This window comes from Sus scrofa, chromosome 1, assembly GCF_000003025.6.
Source record: "Sus scrofa isolate TJ Tabasco breed Duroc chromosome 1, Sscrofa11.1, whole genome shotgun sequence".
Lineage (NCBI taxonomy): Eukaryota > Metazoa > Chordata > Mammalia > Artiodactyla > Suidae > Sus > Sus scrofa.
In genome coordinates, this window is record NC_010443.5 from 17,396,239 (window position 1) to 17,416,210 (window position 19,972).

The 19,972-nt window shown below is 47.8% G+C and overlaps 1 protein-coding gene across 6 annotated transcripts in view; it reads right to left on the reverse strand.

The window, feature by feature from the left end:
• Positions 1-19,972, reverse strand: part of SASH1 (SAM and SH3 domain containing 1) — a 356,754-nt gene that overhangs the window by 89,875 nt on the left and 246,907 nt on the right. Inside the window, exon 1 of one of the 6 annotated variants that reach the window (XM_021072057.1) lies at positions 5,922-11,894. The exons of 4 other annotated variants lie outside the window; for them this stretch is intronic. In XM_021072057.1, the coding sequence (XP_020927716.1) occupies positions 5,922-6,229 (308 nt within the window). In that variant the 5' untranslated portion in view covers positions 6,230-11,894. Of the gene's footprint in view, positions 1-5,921; positions 11,895-19,972 lie in introns of those variants that run through there. One more of the 6 variants, XM_021072072.1, reaches the window with a different exon arrangement.

Consider the following 19,972-nt stretch of genomic DNA (forward strand, 5'->3'; position numbering starts at 1 on the left):
GGACGTAGTGAGCAAGCACCTCTTGAAACTCTGTGCCCTCGGTCATCTCCAGCTTTACCCTAGATGGGGCCCTTCCCAGCCGATACCATTGCATTTCAGGCACCTGATGGAAATTAGCCTGCAAGCTCACTGGCGGGGCTGGAAGGTAACTCTGTTGGCCAGAGGCTGGTCAACTATTGTCAGAACTCCCCAGTGACAATGCTGGTGACATGCTGTCACCCTGGTGGACCCACTCTCCCCACACGGGCTTTTTCTTTCATTTCGATCTATTCCTGGCCTGTACTTTCTGGCTTTTCGTAGCAAGGTTGCCTTCCTAAGTGATGAAGGTGGGTGTCTGAAGAACCACATCCAAGGCCGAGGCTGACATGCACAGGCTGAGCAGCCGCACGCTCAGAAGTCAGGCACGCCTGTGGCTGCACTGCCATAAATCTAAACCTGTTCTTTTTTATGGGAAGTAAAACGGTGTGATGATAGAAACTACCTACCTTCGTGGGTTGTTAGCGGAATTACAGGAAAGCATGAACGTAAAGAGCTCAGGGCAACACCTGGCAGTTGGTGAACTCCCAGTAAATGGCACCTTATGACTATTCCCCAAAGCGGCCCCCATGCAGACGAATATGCTTGGTTTCTGCAGAGATGACACCTCGCTCAGGCCTCCAAGCACTGCCCCGACTCAGCTCCTTCTCTAGACTCCAGCAGTTTCTGAATCACCAAGGTTCCTCTTTTACTTTTCTTACATGAACTTCCTTCAAATAATTTGGATGGATATAGCGATTCCTCTTTCCCTTTCCTATCTTACTGTAGACAAGCAACGCCTGCTTTTCTCCAAAGTGAAAAACAACAACAACAACACAATGATTGAACAAAATGTCAACAGCATATCATTAACATTTGTTTATCTCCTTTGGTCTTCCCTAAGCAGGAAGAACTGTACCAATTTAGCTTATCACATTCAGCGCAGTGGCTACTAAATAATATTTTGTGCATGTTGCATAGGTGTCAATATGGATGCATATCTTGGGAAATGATCTGGGCCCATCAATCATGTAATATCACTCTCCAGATGAAATAGCAGGTTTTCCGGGTCTCTTAATGATGGTATTTCTAAAACAAGAATACCCCCAACCTTTACTTCCAGTTTGAAGAGGGTCTCTAACCACACAAATCAAATTCTCACACTTGGAAAGGGCTAAAAGGACATTTTTAAAGTCTGAAATTTCCAACCAGGAGTGTGGGCCTTTTCAAGGTTTTCCAACCCTACCCCTCTTCTTTATAGTATCTTTGCTTTTATTTATTTATTTATTTTTGTCTTTTGTCTTTTGAGGGCCACACCCATGGCATATGGAGGTTCCCAGGCTAGGGGTCCAATCGGAGCTGTAGCCACTGGCCTGTGCCACAGCCACAGCAATACCAGATCCGAGCTGCGTCTGCGACCTACACCACAGCTCATGGCAACGCCAGATCCTTAACCCACTGAGTGAGGTCAGGGATCGAACCTGCAACCTCATGGTTCCCAGTCGGATTCATTAACCACTGAGCCATAATGAGAACTCCCTATCTTTGTTTTTTGTTTGTTTTCTGTTTTTTTGTCTTTTTGCTATTTCTTGGGCCGTTCCCATGGCATATGGAGGTTCCCAGGCTAGGGGTCGAATCGGAGCTGTAGTCACCGGCCCACGCCAGAGACACAGCAATGCAGGATCCCAGCTGCGTCCGCAACCTACACCACAGCTCACGGCAACGCCGGATCCTTAACCCACTGAGCAAGGGCAGGGACCGAACCCGCAACCTCAAGGTTCCCAGTCGGATTCGTTAACCACTGCCTCACGACGGGAACTCCCCTATCTTTGTTTTTAAAACTGCCATCAGAATCACTTTAGGTAAGACAATTCCTTCTTTCAAAAGGAGTGTCTTATTCAGAAAAACACAGAAGGAAAGATACAGCCAATCAAGACGTGAGACCTGACTTCTAATGACAATCATTTCTATTATCCTCCAGCCCTCTGCTGATTATATTAGGTATGTAGAAGTTCTAGGTGTTTACCCATGATCCTTTGTGTGCAAAGCAAGCCCTTCTCAAAGACCTACTGCCCTTACATAGTCAGGACACAGCGATTCTTCTTCCACTTTTCAAGTGCACTTTACCAAAACAATCCATATTTTTCTTAGAATTATACACCAGTGATGGAACATGATGTCAACATGGAGATGCCCAGGCAGCATCTCTAAGGCCACTCTCCCAGAAGCTGCCAAGCACAATGGCTCACAAGGGTTCTGGAGCCCAACCACGAGTGTTCAAGGACCAGATCTTTCACTGACTAACTAGCAAGTCTGGATGAGTCGCGCTCAGTCCCCCTGAATCCCCATTTTAGGCTGTGCACAATAAACAGCAATATTTCCGATCATACCGGTTTCCTGGAGGTCTCAGTGAACCATGACTCGTATGGTACTGGACGGGCCTGCACAGGACAGGACCCCCACCGAGAAGGTGGCCGTCATGACCGCTGGCCTTTGCTCTCCCCCGTTCTCCCTGGAGTCAAATCTCTTTTAGTCCTTCTCAGAATGCACTTCCCTCCAAATGCAAGGGATCGGCTCTCTGGCACCTTGGGGGTGGCCGACAAGCCCCCCAGGGCCAAGAGTAGGGCTCTATGCCTGAGGAGTCTGAAAATCCTTCACAAAGGGGCCCTCAAAGATCTTCGTGCTCTTTCATCCACCAACTGGTGATGCTACCCACAGTGAATGATGCAGGACACTGGCAGATGCTGAAGTTTCTGGCCTGGAAAGCAGCCAAAAGCGCTCTCTCCACAGTGGGGGTTCAGGGTCCAGTTGAGTCTGGGCCCCACCTTCCCCCGAGCCAGGATTCCACACGGGGCAGAACTCGATGTGACCACAGAAGGGGGCTGGGGGCAGGCAAAGCCAACCCAGGACTGCACACCACCATCCTCCAGGGATTCCAAAACCTCTCAGCACGTCTCTTCTTCTCTACTGGGGCCATAATCTTCACCTGTGTCCCGTCTAAAACCTGGCTGTGGGTGCCAGCAGTGATGCTGATGGCCCTTCTGAGAGTATCAGCGTCTACCTCGGCCCCGGGAAGTGATAAATGCCTTCCTGATGCCTCCAGACTTAGTAACTAACCTTCAGAACTTCTCCATGACATACGAGAGGGCAGGCAATATTATTTTTTTATGTTACGTTCATATACAAAGGCATCTGTATAACCGATCAATCTCATGCAGAAAAATACCAAGGGTGATTTCTTGCTCTAGGCTTCATGTGTGGTACAGATAATGAAGCCGTGTGCGTTGAGGGAGGGAGATGCGACACCTGGGTCCACAGTTTCCAGGAATTTACAAGATAATTCAGTAGACGACATGCCTGTGACGCGAGACGCCAGTGGTCGAGTGAGGGCTTATAACGGGCAAGGCCAGTTGGCTCCCATGTCAATATCCATTCTCATCTTCCTTCTTATTCAAAGAACCTCGATTTTGCTTGGGTGGCGGTGTGTCCTGTTAAATTACTCACTTCCCCACATTCCCTTGAAGCTGTGGAAGGCCAGGTGTCAGCACAGCCTGAGAGGACATACCTGGAACGTTATAGTGGGATGTTTCTGGGAAAGCCTGTGTTTTTATGGTGCAAAGAAATGACTCAGTTTGCACATGTCTTTGGCCCTTGGCCCTCCCCCTTGGTCCTGCCAGAAACACGGGCATGGTGCCCAGGCAATTGTCATTTCATCACAAGGAAGAGGAACTAATTCTCAGAATATCTACCTCTAGACTCCTTGCGGTACAGAAAAATGTGCCCCCATTGGCCCCAACACTGAAGTTAGCTTTGGGTGACATGCCACTCAATATAATCCTAACAGATTTGGTCATGAAGAAGCAAAAACAACCCAGTTCTTCTATAAAGCATGGGCCTGGGTTTACCAAGTACATTCTCACACATCTCACCAGATTCCAGGCTCACAGAGACCCTGAAAAGGACGACGTCCATTATACAGATGGAGAGACTGAGGCCAGGAGTATTCATGGTCAGTTGTCAAGTCACAGAGGGAAGGCTCAACCTCGCCTCTTCTGACATCCAACTCCGTGTTCTTCCCACTAAAAACCAGATTCACAATACGATGAATGGAAGCCAAACTGTGTGCATTTTCTCTAATTCCTGGAAGTGACAGTGCAATTTAAGTTTGTGAATCGGGCCCTGGAGTCTGCTGCTCCAGGTCAAGCTCTGACTTTTACTGCTTCCTCAATCGGAATACAAATCAAGGTGTTAAGAACAGGAAACGGTCTTGAACTGCTTCTGTTCATTCTGGTTTTGGTGTAACCAGTAAAAACAAATGCTTTTCTTTTATGGCCTCTATGCCGAATTTTAATCTTTATTTAGGTCTTTATATCTTCGGAATTACTAAATTACTGTCAAAACCAAAATAAAACACAACAGGATCTTAGCGCATTGCTTTCACCATACAAACTAGTTTGTATAAAATGAGGGAAAAAAACCCTGTAAGTGGCTTTGTTTACATTTTTAATGGCTGCTATTTACCCTGTAAAGAGAGCAGAATTATTCCTTCCTTCTATTTATTTCCCCTTTAAAATCTACTGCATGTGTGTAATAAATACATGGTCCAAGAAAGGCTTTTCTGCAAGGAAATGTGGCTGAGATTTGAGGCCGCCTGGATCAACAGGGAAGCGTCTGCTCGCTCCGCTGGAAGGCTGTTTGGTTATCAGAACGTGTAATGCAGCCCCCAGCTCAGGAACAGGTGTGGAAATGGGCTGTCACTCTGGTACAGGGGTTCATACAGGGTCATTTATCCCGCCAGAGGCTGGCACCATAAGGAAAATTGACCTTTGCTCTTCTTATCAAATTTGCAGGGACCAGTGAGGGAAGCCAGGCTGCAAAGAGCTGGCCCCTACCCGCCAGAGCTCAGGACAGGGAAAGGGAGCGGGGAGATGGAAGGAAAAGAGGCTCCTTTCAAAGATCTCCTAGGTCTGTTTCCATGGCGATGCTTCCGGAAGCAGGTCAGAACTTTCTCAGTGGAAACGAACAGCGGCTCCCATTCACCATCACCCGAGCCATGCTGGCCACGCTGGAGGAACCTGGGGAGGGACGTGGGGTCCGGGGCTGCCAGGCTTTCTTCTGTCAGCTGCTCTGAAGGCAGCAGGGGAGTCGGTGAAGCTGCCTCTGAAGGCCAAAGTCAGAGGAGCTGCGGGCATGCAGGGCCCCTCCTGGCCTCGCTGATCACATGCTGCAGGCACAGGGACCAGCCAGCCTACAGGACAGAGCTGTGGGATCCCGGTGGGCGGCATAAAGGACCAGGTCCTTTCCACAGCGACCACTGCCACAGCCTTTCGTTATTTTCTTTTTCGTTTCTTTTGCTTTTTAGGTCCGTACCTGCGGCATATGGATATTCCCAGGCTAGGGGTCTTATCAGAGCTGCAGCTGCCAGCCAATGGCACAGCCACAGCAACGTGGGATCCAAGGCACATCTGCCACCTGCGCTGCAGCTTGCTGTAATGCGGGATCCTCAACCCACTGAACGGAGCCAGGGATGGAACCCACACCCTCATGGACACTAGTCGGGTTCATAACCCGCTGACTATAAGGAGAACTCTAGCCTTTTGCTTTTTTTCACTTTCAATTCCTTCAGACACAGCTGATGGGAATTTTTTGGGATGGTATAAATACGATGAAAATGGGAACTCCAGCTTTCCTATCTTCTCAGATCTCATCTTTTAAATTGTGGTACAACACAGTGACGTGGTAGAAACTTATCACCACAATACGTCTAGTTAACCTCCGCTACCCTTTGGGTCTCATTTTTAAGTCCCCCCACAGCTCCCTTGTCACACCCTCGTGCCCTCCACCTTTGTGGCCACCAAGGGGCTGCCTCCGCCTCCCCGTGCTTTGTCACTCCACCAGCTGCTCACCCTTGGCTCTCGGAGGGCCTCACATCCTTCCTCCTCCTGATTCCGTGGCTTTCTCCGAAGTGACGCACCAGCACCTGCTGGAGATGATCCGCATGCCAGGAGGCACTGCCAGGGACACCCTGACGATAAACAACCTCCACCAGTATCACCCGAGCGGCCCCCAGCTCTGCTGGGGACCGAGAAGGGAAGCAGAAGCAGAGAGCTTCCGTCCCACAGATGAGAAAAAGGTTTTGGCAGAGGTTCCTAAAACCAAGCCAGCTGCTTGAGAACCTCCTGGGAACCTTGTTAGAGGCTCCAGCGTTCCACATCTGGAGAATCCAATGTGCTTGGCCTGGGCAGGGCCTGAGGGTCTGTCTTCAGCCAGCCCTCCAGCTGACTCGGACGTGGGCGTGCCGGAACCAGAGTGTGACCCAGGAAAAAGTGCAAAACCCATTTCCCCATCCTTCCTTCTCCCCCGCCTCCCTGTACCCTCCTTCTCTCAAACCTCCAAAATACGGCAAGCAGCACTGCCAGTGAGATTTCCAGAAGAGAATACAGATTATAGTAAGATAAAACAAGTGGGAGGTCCTGTTGTGGCTCTGTGGGTTAAGAACCTGAGGCTGTCTCTCTGAGGACGTGGGTTCAATCCCTGGCCTTGCTCAGTGGGTTAAGGATCTGGTGTTGCCTCAAGCTTCGGTGGAAGTAATGCTGTGCCTTGGATCCCGTGTTGCTGTGGCTGTGGCGTAGGCCTGCAGCTGCAGCTCCAATTCAACCCCTAGCCTGGGAACTTCCATATGTCACAGGTGTGGATCTTAAAAAAATAAAAATAAAAGATAAAGCAAGTGGCCAAGATGCTTCAAGGGTTATCCTTCCATGAGGGGTTATTTGGACAAAGCTTTCAGGGCAGGTCGGGGGCCAGGGTGAGCCTTGCATGGAAGCTGTGGTCCATGTCAAGTTTGTTTCCCCAGATCCTCTTCCCCCATGGGGTCAGCGTGCACCACGTGAGATGTTTCCTGAGGCGCAGAAAGCAGAAGTAGCGCAGTAGCTGTTTCCTTGCTGGGCTTCTGGGTCACCGCAGTGCATGAAGCCCTGCCCAAACTAACAGATGTCGACGCGTGTCCCCTGGGTCACTGAGAGGCATGGAGCAGCTGGGCCGCAGTGCTCGCATTCCTGTCCAGTCTCCTCCTCGGGGTGTCAGATCCTCAGCCTGTGGCTTGCTTCCCGAGGAAGGACCCCAGCGCCCCCTGCAGGTTCCTTACGCTGGAGGTTGCTGCTCGGTGGTGAGGATGACCTGGGATTCAGCCCATCCTTGTAGGTGGCAGGGCGTCCTCTTTCCCCACTTTTCCACGTCTCTTTTTTTTTTTTTTGCCCCAAATGCTGGTCCTGCTACATCAGACCACATCATTGGACACAGAGGGACAGCCTCACCAGCATTGTGAACCAGCTCCCATAGACACATGAGGTCAAAATGCTATCAGTTGTTATTTTCTTTAATTTTTTTTATGGCCACACCCTCTGCATATGGAAGTTCCCAGGCCATGGATGGAATCTCATCCGCAGTTGTGACCTATGCCACAGCTGCAGCAAAGTCGGATCCTGAACCCACTGCAACACAGAGGGAACTCCTCGATGTTATCTTAATATCTGCTTCTCCAACAGAAAGAACCCTGACTGATAAGGAATTTATGTGGCTCTCAGCCCTGTCCTGTCCTGAGGGGTAGACTGTCCCTCTTCCTCCAGTTTCTCTGCATCCTGCCCACAGGGTATGATATCACTGTGTCCTGTCTTCCCACTGTCACCTTTCCTATCATGTTCATCTTTCCAGGACCCAGCATACTCATCCATACAGCAGAAAGGTGACGTGTTTAATTAAACTTCCTGAGCCGCCTGGCCCATCACTCGTCCCTCCTAAGAGCATCTGACCTTGTGTGGTTCTGGTGGCTGAGTCTATGACAAAAGGCCTGGCCCCGGCAGATAAACAGATCAGGATTGGAATTCTACCTCCGCCTCACCCCAGGTTTGTAATCAGGATCTCAGTGTGTCATTCGTCATTCTAAACTTCGGTTTCCTTAACTGCCACCTACCACGTACAGCATAGTTTCGTTGGGAGGAATTACACACATAACTTGTAGGTATGGGTCCCTCCCTATTCCTGTGGGGATAGGAACGGGTATTTACTGATATTTACTCCCTCCTCCGCCCTCCTCCTCCCAGCCCAGTGTTCTGATCACCTCCCCTGGAGGACTTCGGCCACCTTCACATACGAAACACCTCCTGGCTCCTGCAATCACAGGATGCAGGCCTGGGGGTGGACTCAAGCTGGGACCGGGTCAGCTGGACGCTCCCTTGCCAGGCGCAGCTCAGGGCCATAGGGCTTGCAGAAGGAAACAGCTGAGGAGAAGAATTCTGGCACAGCTGCTCTCACTTGGAGCCCCTGCGTTCTGGAATGTTGAGCCCCTCAAATATGCTGCACCGTGGAGCACACACACGTGTGAGGACACAGAGCCATCCTCACAAATGCATATTTCAGTGGGTTGTGACCGCACGGGCTCCGTTGTCTCCTGGCCCTCCCCCGCCCTCCTGTCTTTGGGGCGCAGAAAGGACAGGAAAGCACAGGTAGGGTGGTACCCTGTAAGCAGCAGAGGCCACTGACAAGCTGGGCATCTGGCAGCATCTAATGAGATGGAGGATAGAAACCACAGGCACCCTGAGGTCGCCTGGCAGCAGCCTGCATCTGGTGGATGGGGAGAGAACAGCGCCCATCTATGCAGGACCTGCGTGGGTACTTCACACAACTGTCCCTGGAAAGAGCTTTGATCGTGCATGTTTTATCGATCAGGAACCCGAGGCTTAGAGAATTCAAATCCCACAACCAGCAGAGCTAAAATTCAGGCTCAGGTTCTGTCTAAGACCAAAGCCAGCTGCGGCGACAGCACACGTGAATATGCAACTGTATGCGATGCGACACTGGAAGTGCAGGGTAAGCTTTGGACAGGGTCAGAAATGAGAGCTGGCCCAGGCCAGAAGGAATCCGGAGACCCCCTGACTCAAGCTCGCCACCGTGTCACTGAGCGCTGAAGCCTGGGTGGGGGGACGATCACAGACAGGTAAACAGCACACTGGAAGCCCCACCCCTGGACAGCGACCTTGCCCTCCTGCCCGCAGCCTTGGCAGATGGCTATGGGTAAACTGATTAAAGCAAAAGAACAGACAAGACATCACATACGGCTGCCTCTATTTATTTTCTGATACCTAAGGGTGCTGTCTGCCTGTCCTTCCCTCCCTGGAGAGCTGCATGGACTGGACGATGTAGGCCGAAAGTCCCCTCTGGTGCTGCTCTAACAGACCATGAGCGCCCACCTCCCTCTCCTGGGGGGCCAGGGCGAGGACACAGCCACCGGAAGCGGGCAGAATCGACTTGGGAGCCATTCTGAAGGATGAGCCTCTGCAGGGCTTCCCCACTCCTCACACGGCACTTGCTCCCCTCGGGGAAAAACTGCTGCGTGAGTGTCTGTCCCTTCCCTCCCCCTATCCCACAGCCCTGCCACAAACAGGATGTGGAAACGGGATGCATTAGTCTCAGCTCCAGGGAACATGGCTTGACCTGGACTTCCTAGCACACTCACAGGCCTCATCGGCAATTCTCACTGAACCTGGCGTGTTCCGAAGGAGACTTGTAATCGCCCCGCGTGTGTGTTTCTAGGGCTTCCTCTTACCAACCAGAAAGAGAGCCCCAGTTCATCACACAGGAGCCCACAGAGGACAGCAACTGTCAGCCTGAGTCCTCAGGGACCTTCCACTCACCTGAGCCTCTCTCCTCAAGCCCAGTCCCCGGGAAGGAGCTACTTAAGGAAGAGGGAGGCGGTCCCACGTAGGAAAGACCTTGCTCAGATTCCTTACACTTCCATTGCAAAGCAGCTAGACACAAAGTTATTAAACATTGATTTCCAAATTCTATTCCTCCAGAGCTGTAACAAACATATACATCCATTTTCTTTAAAATATGCACTTTCCTTCTATGTATATGAAAGGTCCAGAACAGACAAACCTATACAGACAGAAGGCAGATTTGTGGTTGCTTAGGGCTGGGGGTCGTGGGGAGATAGAGCAGTGATTGCTAAAGGGCATGGAGTTTCTTTTCGAGGTGACGAAATGTTCTAAATTGACCCATAGCTGTGGACATACCGCGTGAAAGCAGTGACTAGTATGGTACGTGCTCTGCATTTCAATAAAGCTGATTAAAAAAGGAGAACAGATGACCACCCAAAAACCTGTATACGAATGTTCAGAGCAGCGTTACTCATAATAGCCCCAAAGACAAAACAACCCTAACTGTCCATCAATCGATGGATGGATAAACAAAATGTGGCACATACATGCAGAAAAAAGGAATGAATGTAGAGGAAATTCCCTGGTGGCTGAGAGGTTAAGGATCCTGCATTGTCGCGGCTTCAGGGGAAGCTCCAGGGATCTAGGGGTTTATGGAAGTTATTATTCTCTCTACTACATGTTTTTTTTTTTTAAATTTTTAACAGGTGTCTTTTTGATGCTAATATTCACAAGTAGAAAGCACTTACTTCCTATTACATTGCTGTCATTTTTAGGGAGGCCTGGCAGATGCTAGCGAACAGGAGAGACCCAAGTAGGTCTTCTGTTAATTCCAGTCCTGATCATAGTTCAGTTGTAATCTGATTCCAAAAAACTGGGAGCATTCAATGAATTTGTTGCAAGTACTTAATGAGCCCTTGCTCTATGCAAACCACTGTTCTGGATACCGAAGAAAATCCAAGGAGACGAAGAGAATGAGCGCAAGGTCTCAAGGAATCTATGACCGTGCTGGGCCAGGTGGGATTAGAAAAGTCCCCAAGTGGCTAAAGCCAGGGGCAAGGGGCATGAACTGGGGCCAGACAGAAGAGACAATGGTAACAGACAAGATTTCGGGGTGCTCATTAGTTGCTTGAGAGCTTGCTGAGGTCAGTACTGTAATGATCACTTTATGGTTGCGGAATCTGTAGAGAGCAAGAGTTGCAGAGCTGGTGAAATAAAGAGCCTGGATTTGAAGCCAGAAAATCTGGTATCAGGCCAGGCATCTTAACCCCAAGGCTATGATGGCAGCGCAAGCAACTGGATTAGGATTTTTCTCTCTTGTTCTGGGACCTGAGGCAAGGTAATCACCCTCAACGGGTTCATGAAAAATTACCTGATGAAAGTAGAGTACGTGATTAGCACCAGTGTCTAATAAATACACAGAAATAACCCAATAAGCAGTGTTATGATATTGACGATGATACATGTGACAGTAGGTTAAGAGACATCAAATCCATGCAAAATGCAAGAGGTGGAAAGAATACAGTCAGGGGATTGAGAAGGGGAAGATGCAGCCCTTAAAGCAGGGCTTAAAGAAGGAAATACTTTCAAGACAGGAACTCCAGACAGCCCCAGAGGCGTTTGGAAACAAAAGTATCCAGTGGCCTGGAGCTGGGTCACACGACTGGGATAAAGATGGGCTGGGGCTCTCTTTGGGGACTTTGACCAAGGGGAAACCCTGCAGAGAGCCTAATTTACAGGCGTCCCTGAGGGGACCTCAGCATCCTCTCAGTGTGATGGGACCTAATTGTACTTTAAGGAGTAATTTCCTGAATGCTTTTTCCAGTTCATGAAAAGAGCATTAAGGGTCTCACTTGGAGCAGGGAAAATGAAAAAGAGGGGGAATCCACCACATATATATCACCAGGCATAAACCCAATATACGAATCCATGTGTATAACCATGCACTTAAGCAAGCATATATGGGTGAAGCTCAGCTGGGAATTAACACTTAACAGGGAATTTTCCAGGATCCAGTATCTATGCGTACTGGTTATCATGTTATGCTGGTGATAACTATGTTACTATGGACAAGACTTTGTGAATCAGCAAACAGAATAAACTAAAACTCTACAGTGTCTGAAGAAACCCTTGATTCCTCAGCATGATATTAGATATATACATTTGTCAGAAAATTATTAATATATACTGTTTATCAATATTATTTATTTATATACATGGATATCGTATTATGAAAGCCAGATAAACTAAACCTCCATCTTTAACTTATCCCATCCTCTAGGGCTTTCTCTGTAAGCAGCAAATTTTAGATGAGTAGTCTCAGTTCCAATCCTCAAATAGAAAAAAAAAGAAAAGAAGAGGCTTGCTTACGCCGTTGTACATTATAAAGAGGTAGGGTTTTTTTCTTAATTTTGTTTCGTTTTGTTTTGAGTTGCATTCAGAGCTACACAGGAGTAAGAAACTGGGATAACGTTAGGTTCTTGTTTTATGTTTAGCTAAAATTAATGTATCCTTTTAACTAATAGCTATAGGCCTTTTGTCCATAGCGATATCAAAACAGACCATATTACGGTTTTGTAAATAAAGTTTTGTTCTAAAAAAAAAAAAAGAAAAAGAGAGGGAAAGGGAAAGTTACAGAAGTAGGAAGCAGCAGTTCCCGTCGTGGTACAGTGGTTAACGAATCTGACTAGGAACCATGAGGTTGCAGGTTCGGTCCATGGCCTTGCTCAGTGGGTTAAGGATCCAGCGTTGCCGTGAGCTGTGGTGTAGGTTGCAGACGCGGCTCGGATCCAGCATTGCTGTGGCTCTGGCGTAGGCCGGCAGCTACAGCTCCGATGAGACCCCTAGCCTGGGAACCTCCATATGCCGCAGGAGCGGCCCAAGATATGGCAAAAAGAAAAAAAAAAAAAAAAAAAAAAAAAGTAGGAAGCAGCCAGTTCTGGCAGTTAGGATGTAAAGGCTGTGTGAAAGGCAGAAAGTGGTCCCTGGGATACAAAGAGGGATGTAGGGCAGAGAACAGGTGGTCAGAGAGAGAAGGAAGCAGGATAAGGGGGGGGGGGGGAGTTCTAGTACAAGAATGAGCGGCTTGGGGCAACAGGAATGGAATGGCAATGAGCAGGCATCTGGCAAGAGGCTGCACAGGCAAGCGGCCAGTGTGGGGAATGGGGCAGAGGGAGAGGGGTATGGATGTCACGTGGGTGCCCAGAGACAGTGGTTCAAAGTCATGAGCAGAGGTAAGCATCTTTGAAGAGCATGCAGGAATAAAGGCCCAAAGGAACAACCCACGTAAGGGGTGGGCGGGGAAAGCACAGCTGCCAAGAGTGGGCATAAAGTGAGTGGGAGAAGCTGGAAACCACAAAGTCACGGACACCAAGGGTGGAGAGAGCAGCGAGACCGAAAGGGAAATCGGTGCCAAATGCAGCACACATCTGCAAGGTGGTGGGGCCTGGACCCTGGAAAGAGCATCTCGACAGGGAAGGAAGAGAGGAGCCCAGCTGTAGGGGAAAACTTCAGCAACTAGGGGAGCAAAGCAGTGGAATTATGGTTTGGGAGGATGGTGACATTCTTCGATTCTCACAGGGTAGAGAATTAGTAAGCTTTCTTTTTTTTGCTTTTTGGTTATTTTAGGGCCGCACCCTCGGCATATGGAAGTTCCCAGACTAGGGGTTGAATTAGAGCAGCAGCTGCCAGCCTACACCACAGCCACAGCAATACCAGATCTGAGCCCCATCTGCGACCTAACGCCACAGCTTGAGGCAACGCTGGATCCTTTAACCCACTAAACAAGGCCAGGGATTGAACCTGCATCCTCATGGACAACAGGTGGATTCCTAACCCACTGAGCCACAGTAGGAGCTCTGAAGTAAGCAGCTTTTTTATGAGTGGGCACTCACTCACCCACTCACATGTCTATCCATCATCCAAAGTCTTTTACGTAAAAGATCTCGGGCTCAGGGTGGGAGGTAACCCCCGCCCCCCACACACACACACAGATATGTGCACCAGACCTCCAGTCCACTGCAACAGCTGCGTGAGAGCCCAAGGGTTACAGAGTCCAGCAGCAGGATGCTTCGCCTCAACTCTGCAGATTAGGAAAGACTTCTGGGATAGGCAAGACCAGAGCTGAGGTTTTTAAGGTGGAGCTTGTGCAAGTGAGGGGGTAGCAGGGAGACAGAGCACCCCACCAGGAGAAGCAGCAGTCTCAGAGGCTCTGCAGGCCACAGGAGGATACAGCCTGGAACAGATCAAGGGCAAGGGCAGAGGCGGCCAGGCAGGGAGAGGGCGGATCAGGAGGGGAGAGGAGGAGGGAAAAGGCAAGACCAGGCCGCAAGCCATCCACAGAGTAGGTCGCAGGTGAGTCAGAGGCAGGGAGATGGACCAATCAGGACACACAACACCTGCAGGCCTTCTCCGCTGGAGTCAAGAGGAAAGAGGAGGGGAAGATGGATTTTTGAGGGAAAAGGGAAAGTTGATGCCTTCCGAACAGTTACCAGCTTGCCAGATGAAACAATTCCAAGAGCGAAGCAAATTCCAAATGGAATAAATGCTTGCAGAGAACATTTATAAACTCTATTCCATCCGTTTCAGCTGACCACAGAACCCTCTCCCGCCCTTTTATTTATCTCCCTCTTCCATCATGCTGCTATATATTTTTGGACATTTTCACCGTAAAACAGTTGAAGTGTAGTCACAGGTAATGAAAGAAAGGGAAACTAAATCAGGGAATTTTCAATGCTAGTGAAAGACTTAGTAGAAAAGAGCTTATAAATATTGGCTAAGGTGAGGTTTTGAGATTTATTTTGGACTGTCCTGTCTCTATAAATAAGTAAGAGATCCAGTGTATATCAGAATAAAGCTTGCTCTGACATCCAAGGGAACCACCGAAGCGGCGGTTTTAACTGCTGCTATTTACATAACGCTAATGAACTCAAATCACCTCTCACCTCTCTATTTGCATAAGCAATACAACTACAAGTGCTTTGGAATGAGACCTTAGCAGTTAGGAGCATGAATTCTTAAGTGGGATCCAATCTGGGCTCTGTCACTTAGCTGTGTAGCCTTGGGCAATTTACCAATCTCTCTGTGCCTCAATTTCTGCATTTGGCAGAGAGAATTACAACACCCCATGAGCCCCATGAACCCTATGAGCCCTGTGCTTTGTAGCTGGTGCTCAGGGAACAGCTGCTGCGTGAAGAAAGGAGTGGGGTAAAATGGAACATGCTGGTCAGGGTCTCGGGGAAAGCTCTGAAAAGGGTGTGCTGCTGGCTTTTTGCCCCTTTTCCTTCTTCCCGTTATCTTGCTTCTTCCCACCCAGAAGATGCAGCAGCACTTTAAAACCAAAGGGGCGTTCCCACTGTGGTACAGTGTTTTAAGAATTTAAGATTTAAATTAACCCTTAAATTTAAATTTAAGATTTAAGTATTTTAAGATTTTAAGAATCCGACTGCAGAGGCTTGGGTCACTGCAGAGATGCAGGTTTGATTCCCAGTGCAGCACAGTGGGTTATCTATATGCTGGGGTGAGGACCAAAAAAAAAAAAAAAAAACAACCAAAAAACTGATAAAGAAGGGAGGGAGGGAGGGAGGAACAAAGGAAGGAAGGAAGCATAAGAAAAGGGAAAAGGGAAAGGACAGTCTGAGTTCCTGAAGGCTCTCCTTAGCCCTGGACCTGTCCCCAAACAAGAATGTACCTAGTGAACTTTGTATTAGTGTATGCCACTGTTTGTCAGGTTTTCTATAATCTGTAACTAAACTGTCGACTGGAGAAAAACACACAACCCACAAGTTGCAAATTCAGTTTTATTTAAGGATCTTACTGAGGAGCACAGCCTAGGAGACAGCCACTTAGACAGCTCTAAGGAACTGATCCTAAGAGACAAGAGAGGAGGCAGGATATACAGGATTTGTTTTTTCTGCTTTATATATAGTTGAACATCAAAAGATTATGGCTAATCACAAAAAACCCCAGACATCTCAAGCTAATGATTTTTTTTTTTTTTCAGTGGCTTTCTATGTATGGGGAGACGCAAGAATCTGGGCTCATTGAAACGATCCCTGAGGTATGCATCTTAACTAACAGGGCCAACAGCCAAAGCACAGACTGCTTCCTGTTTTTCTCCATCCTGATTTTCCCCCACCCCCGGGGTGGGGCGGGGGCTGGGGGCTGCAGTGGCTGATGGCACCATCCTTACAGAGCTGGAACAGAGGGCAACATTTTTAAAAGATACAGTTTCAAAGATAATTTCCAACACAAAAAAAGCCTTCTTCTCAAGATATTCTTGAGAGTAATTCGTGAGCAACAAAAAATGTAATTACTATTCACGTTTTCAGCCAGTCGACACAAATCCAATATTGGTGTAATAAAGCAGACAGCCTCATCAATAGGCAATGGAAATAGATATAAATAGAAGAGATTCAAATAAAAAAGCTCCTCTGGCCTTCTTTGATTATATTTTCAGTGGAAGCATGTGGAGGGACCAGGGACTGAAAGAAATGAAGGGTGAATGGGGACTTTGTCAAAGTGGGGGGTGGGGCAGCGGGGGCAAGTCCAGTCTCCATATCTATCTATTCTCCCTCCCTCCCTCCCTCCCTCCCTTCCATCATGCAGGTCATCACATCTAGAGGCCAAACAGAGCCCAGGCAGCCCCCGCCCGTGTCAGGGCATCCAATGCTGTGATGTCAGGTATGTTAGACTCCTCACTGCTGGTCTTTCCCACAAAACGCACCTCCTGGGTCTTTTCTGGCCAGGGCTAGATATTCCTGTAACTGAAGACTTTAAATCCTGTTACATGCAAAATACCACTAGAAGACGTGATGGTGTTTTTTAGAAAACATACATGTGCATCATAATTAATGCCCGGCACCTCTTTGAGAACAGGTTTTAAGGGTTGCAGCTCGGGAAGAAGGGAGGGCAGGGGTGCCCAGCCCCTGAGACAGCTGTGGGGGGGAGGACAGGACAGTGGATCGGAAGGCAAGAGCCACAAGGGCCAAAACCTCAGGTCCCAATTCTCCTGTCACCACCTATGCCTCTGCTTCTAAGTTCGAGCAGCTTTAGGATTCGTCCACTTTTGTTTGCTGAATTCTCTCGCCCTTTGAAGAAACCTTCTGCCAACAAAACAACACTGCTGACTCAGAAGGATATTTTGGTTGGCCGCTACTTTGCAGACAAACCAACTGGTTTGCCAGGTCATCCTCCAGGGCTTGTGGAGTTACCAACAAGCATTTTCATTTGAAGAATGGCAAGATTCTGCATTTCCAAATATCTGCATTTTCAAGTAGAAAAATACAAACACTTCAACTTAAACACTACATCAAACCTACTCAGATTATAATCCAGACGCTAGGGTGTCCAGAGTGGTAGTTCATGTTTAAAAAAACGAAACATACACACACACATATACACACAAATTTGGTTAGTTCTAAATCCAAAATAATCATCAATTTCAGAATAAATATCACCCCATTGGAATCAGCACAGAAAAAAGTGATTCAGGAAAGCATCATTAAAGGACTCTAAAAGCGTTAGGTAAATGTTTAAGGAGAGACAAGATATTTACATGGTCTCAGATTATCTCCCCACAGAATATTTATTAATTACAAGGCAAAATTATAACTTAGAAGAATCCTGGCAGACATCACTGGAACCAAAAGAACAGAATTAATCTCACCAATAATGGGACAAAGTGACAGGATGCTATGCACTGTGGTGACCAGAGCACCAGAAATGCACTCCCTGAATCTTAAAAAACAAACAAAAAAACAGAAAACCCAGGTCCAAAAACATTTCAGGATTCCCATCATGGCTCCGTGGTTAACCAACCCGACTAGTATCCATGAGGACTTGGATTCGATCCCTGGCCTCGCTCAGTGGGTTAAGATCTGGCATTGCTGAGCGCTGTGGTGTAAGTAACAGATGCGGCTCGGATCTGGCGTTGCTGTGGCTGTGGTGTGTAGGCCGGCAGCAACAGCTCCAATTCAACCCCTGGGAACCTCCATATGCCGCAGGTGCAGCCCTCAAAAGACAACAAACAAACAAACAAACGCCCTATTTCACAAGACAACTAGTTTACACTCTCAAAAAAATATCACAAACAAAGGCCAAGAAAGCTTTTCGGATTAAATGGGACAAGAAACATGACATGTAAATGCCATATGTAATTTTTTTTAAATGCTAGATTTTTTAAAATGCTATAAGAAATATTACTGGGGCAATTAAAGAAACCTGAATATAAACTGTCTCTTAGGAAAATCACTATTAAATTTTCTCATTTGGTAATTATACCGTAGTTCTCTAAGAGAATGTTCTCGTCCTTAAGAGACGTGACATGAGAGTCGTGAGGGCTGCAACTTATTTCCACACAGTACAGCAGTAACAATAAAAATTAATGACATTATGTGAGTGTGTGTGTATGTGTGCAGAAGAGAGAGCCAGTGCGTGCAAATTGGTGAGTCTAAATACAAGGTATGTGGGAGTTCATCATACGAGTCTTGCTCAAAAGTTTTCATTTTAATTAAAAAAAGTGTCATAGGTTTGAAAAAAAAAACATTAAAAGGGAAATGGAGGACAAGATGGGTGGAGAGTATCAAATTATTTAGAAACAACTACATTAAGCAAACCCTTTAACAGAACAGAAGCAAAATGGCATATTGCAGATGGGGAGGCTGGGTGCAGCCCTCAAAAGATAACAAATAAACAACCCCCACAGGCTGGGGGTTGTCAATAGCTGTGTGCGTGTGTGCGCGCTCGAGTGTGTGTGAGTGTCTCAGAATTGTTTGTTAACCTCAGGAGGCTGTCAGTCTCTCTCTGGGCCACAAGAGTCATGCCACATTTTACTAAGTGGAGGACATAAACACGGAAAGAATGACTACCCACAATTGAGGAGAAGGAGAAATAACCAGCCTAACTAAGATTAGTACCAATTTGGTGAGTCACTTCCTCTTAGGAGGAAAGGCAAACATGTCTTGTTCCCTGAAAGATTCAGAGATTCCAAGACCCCCCGAGTTCTCAACCTGAATCAGGCCACGCAGGTAGCAAACCAGGTCAGGACCGCCCACGGCCCCTTCACTGGGTGCTTCTGCCCACCTCCCATTTCAAAAGTCAAGGTCAGCTCTCTTGGCTATTTCAGCCTCCGCACCACAAAGTTCCTGGGAGAACACACGCAACCAAGACAAAGGGAATCCAGGTCCACTGCACATGAACCTTCCAACCACGAAGGGGCGAGACGTTGGTTTTCTTTTGTGCGCCACCTCCCATGGTCTTCACAGTCCTGAAGCGAATCTGCTTGGCCTCTTTTTTTTTTTTGTCTTTTTGCCATTTCTAGGGCTGCTCTCGCGGCATATGGAGGTTCCCAGGCTAGGGGTCTAATCAGAGCTGTAGCCACTGGCCTACACCAGAGCCACAGCAACGCGGGATACAAGCCGCGTCTGCGACCTACACCACAGCTCACGGCAATGCCGGATCCTTAACCCACTGAGCAAGGGCAGGGATCGAGCCTGCAACCTCACGGTTCCTAGTCGGATTTGTTAACCATTGCGCCACGACAAGAACTCCCCGCTTGGCCTCTTAAAGTGAGAACTGAAGCTCTGGCACAACAGCCTTCCCTCCTGAAGCTGCGTCTGTGCGAGCAGCACACACACGTGGACGGATTAGACGGAGCTGTGCTGTAAAGCACACACACGCTTGCCTAACGTGTGCTTTTCATTCCAGAAATACTTGATTCCTAAACCACTTCTACGCCTCTCTTGGCCTGAAACAGGATCAGTGGCTCCGGGCCAGAGGAGGTGTCTGTATAAAGATGTGGACTTTCTCAAAATTTCTTTAACTCAGAAGATTACATATAGAACATTCTAGCGTAATTATGATAGAGTAACGTAGAAAAGGGAAAGTTTATAGGAAAAAAAAATTTTTTCTTTTTTTTTTTGCTTTGTTTTTGTTTTGAAGTGGCCTAAAAGAAATACTGGAAATACGAAATATAACATAGAATTATCTTCCATGAGAGTAAAAATTACAGGGTCCAAGTTAGGACAAGGAGGCAAAAATACTACCTTCAACAGGAAAGGTTAGTGAGCATTTGCCATCTTAGGTCACAAGCATTTATTTTTGTTTTAAGGTCACCCACCAAAGCAAGGTGCAGAGAGGATTCTGTAATCACTGTTTGATTCTGGAATGTACTTTTAGTTTTGTTCTTGCTTCTTTATGACTTTCGTCCTATATCAAAAACCAGTGTAAAAGACATAGTGTTGGCC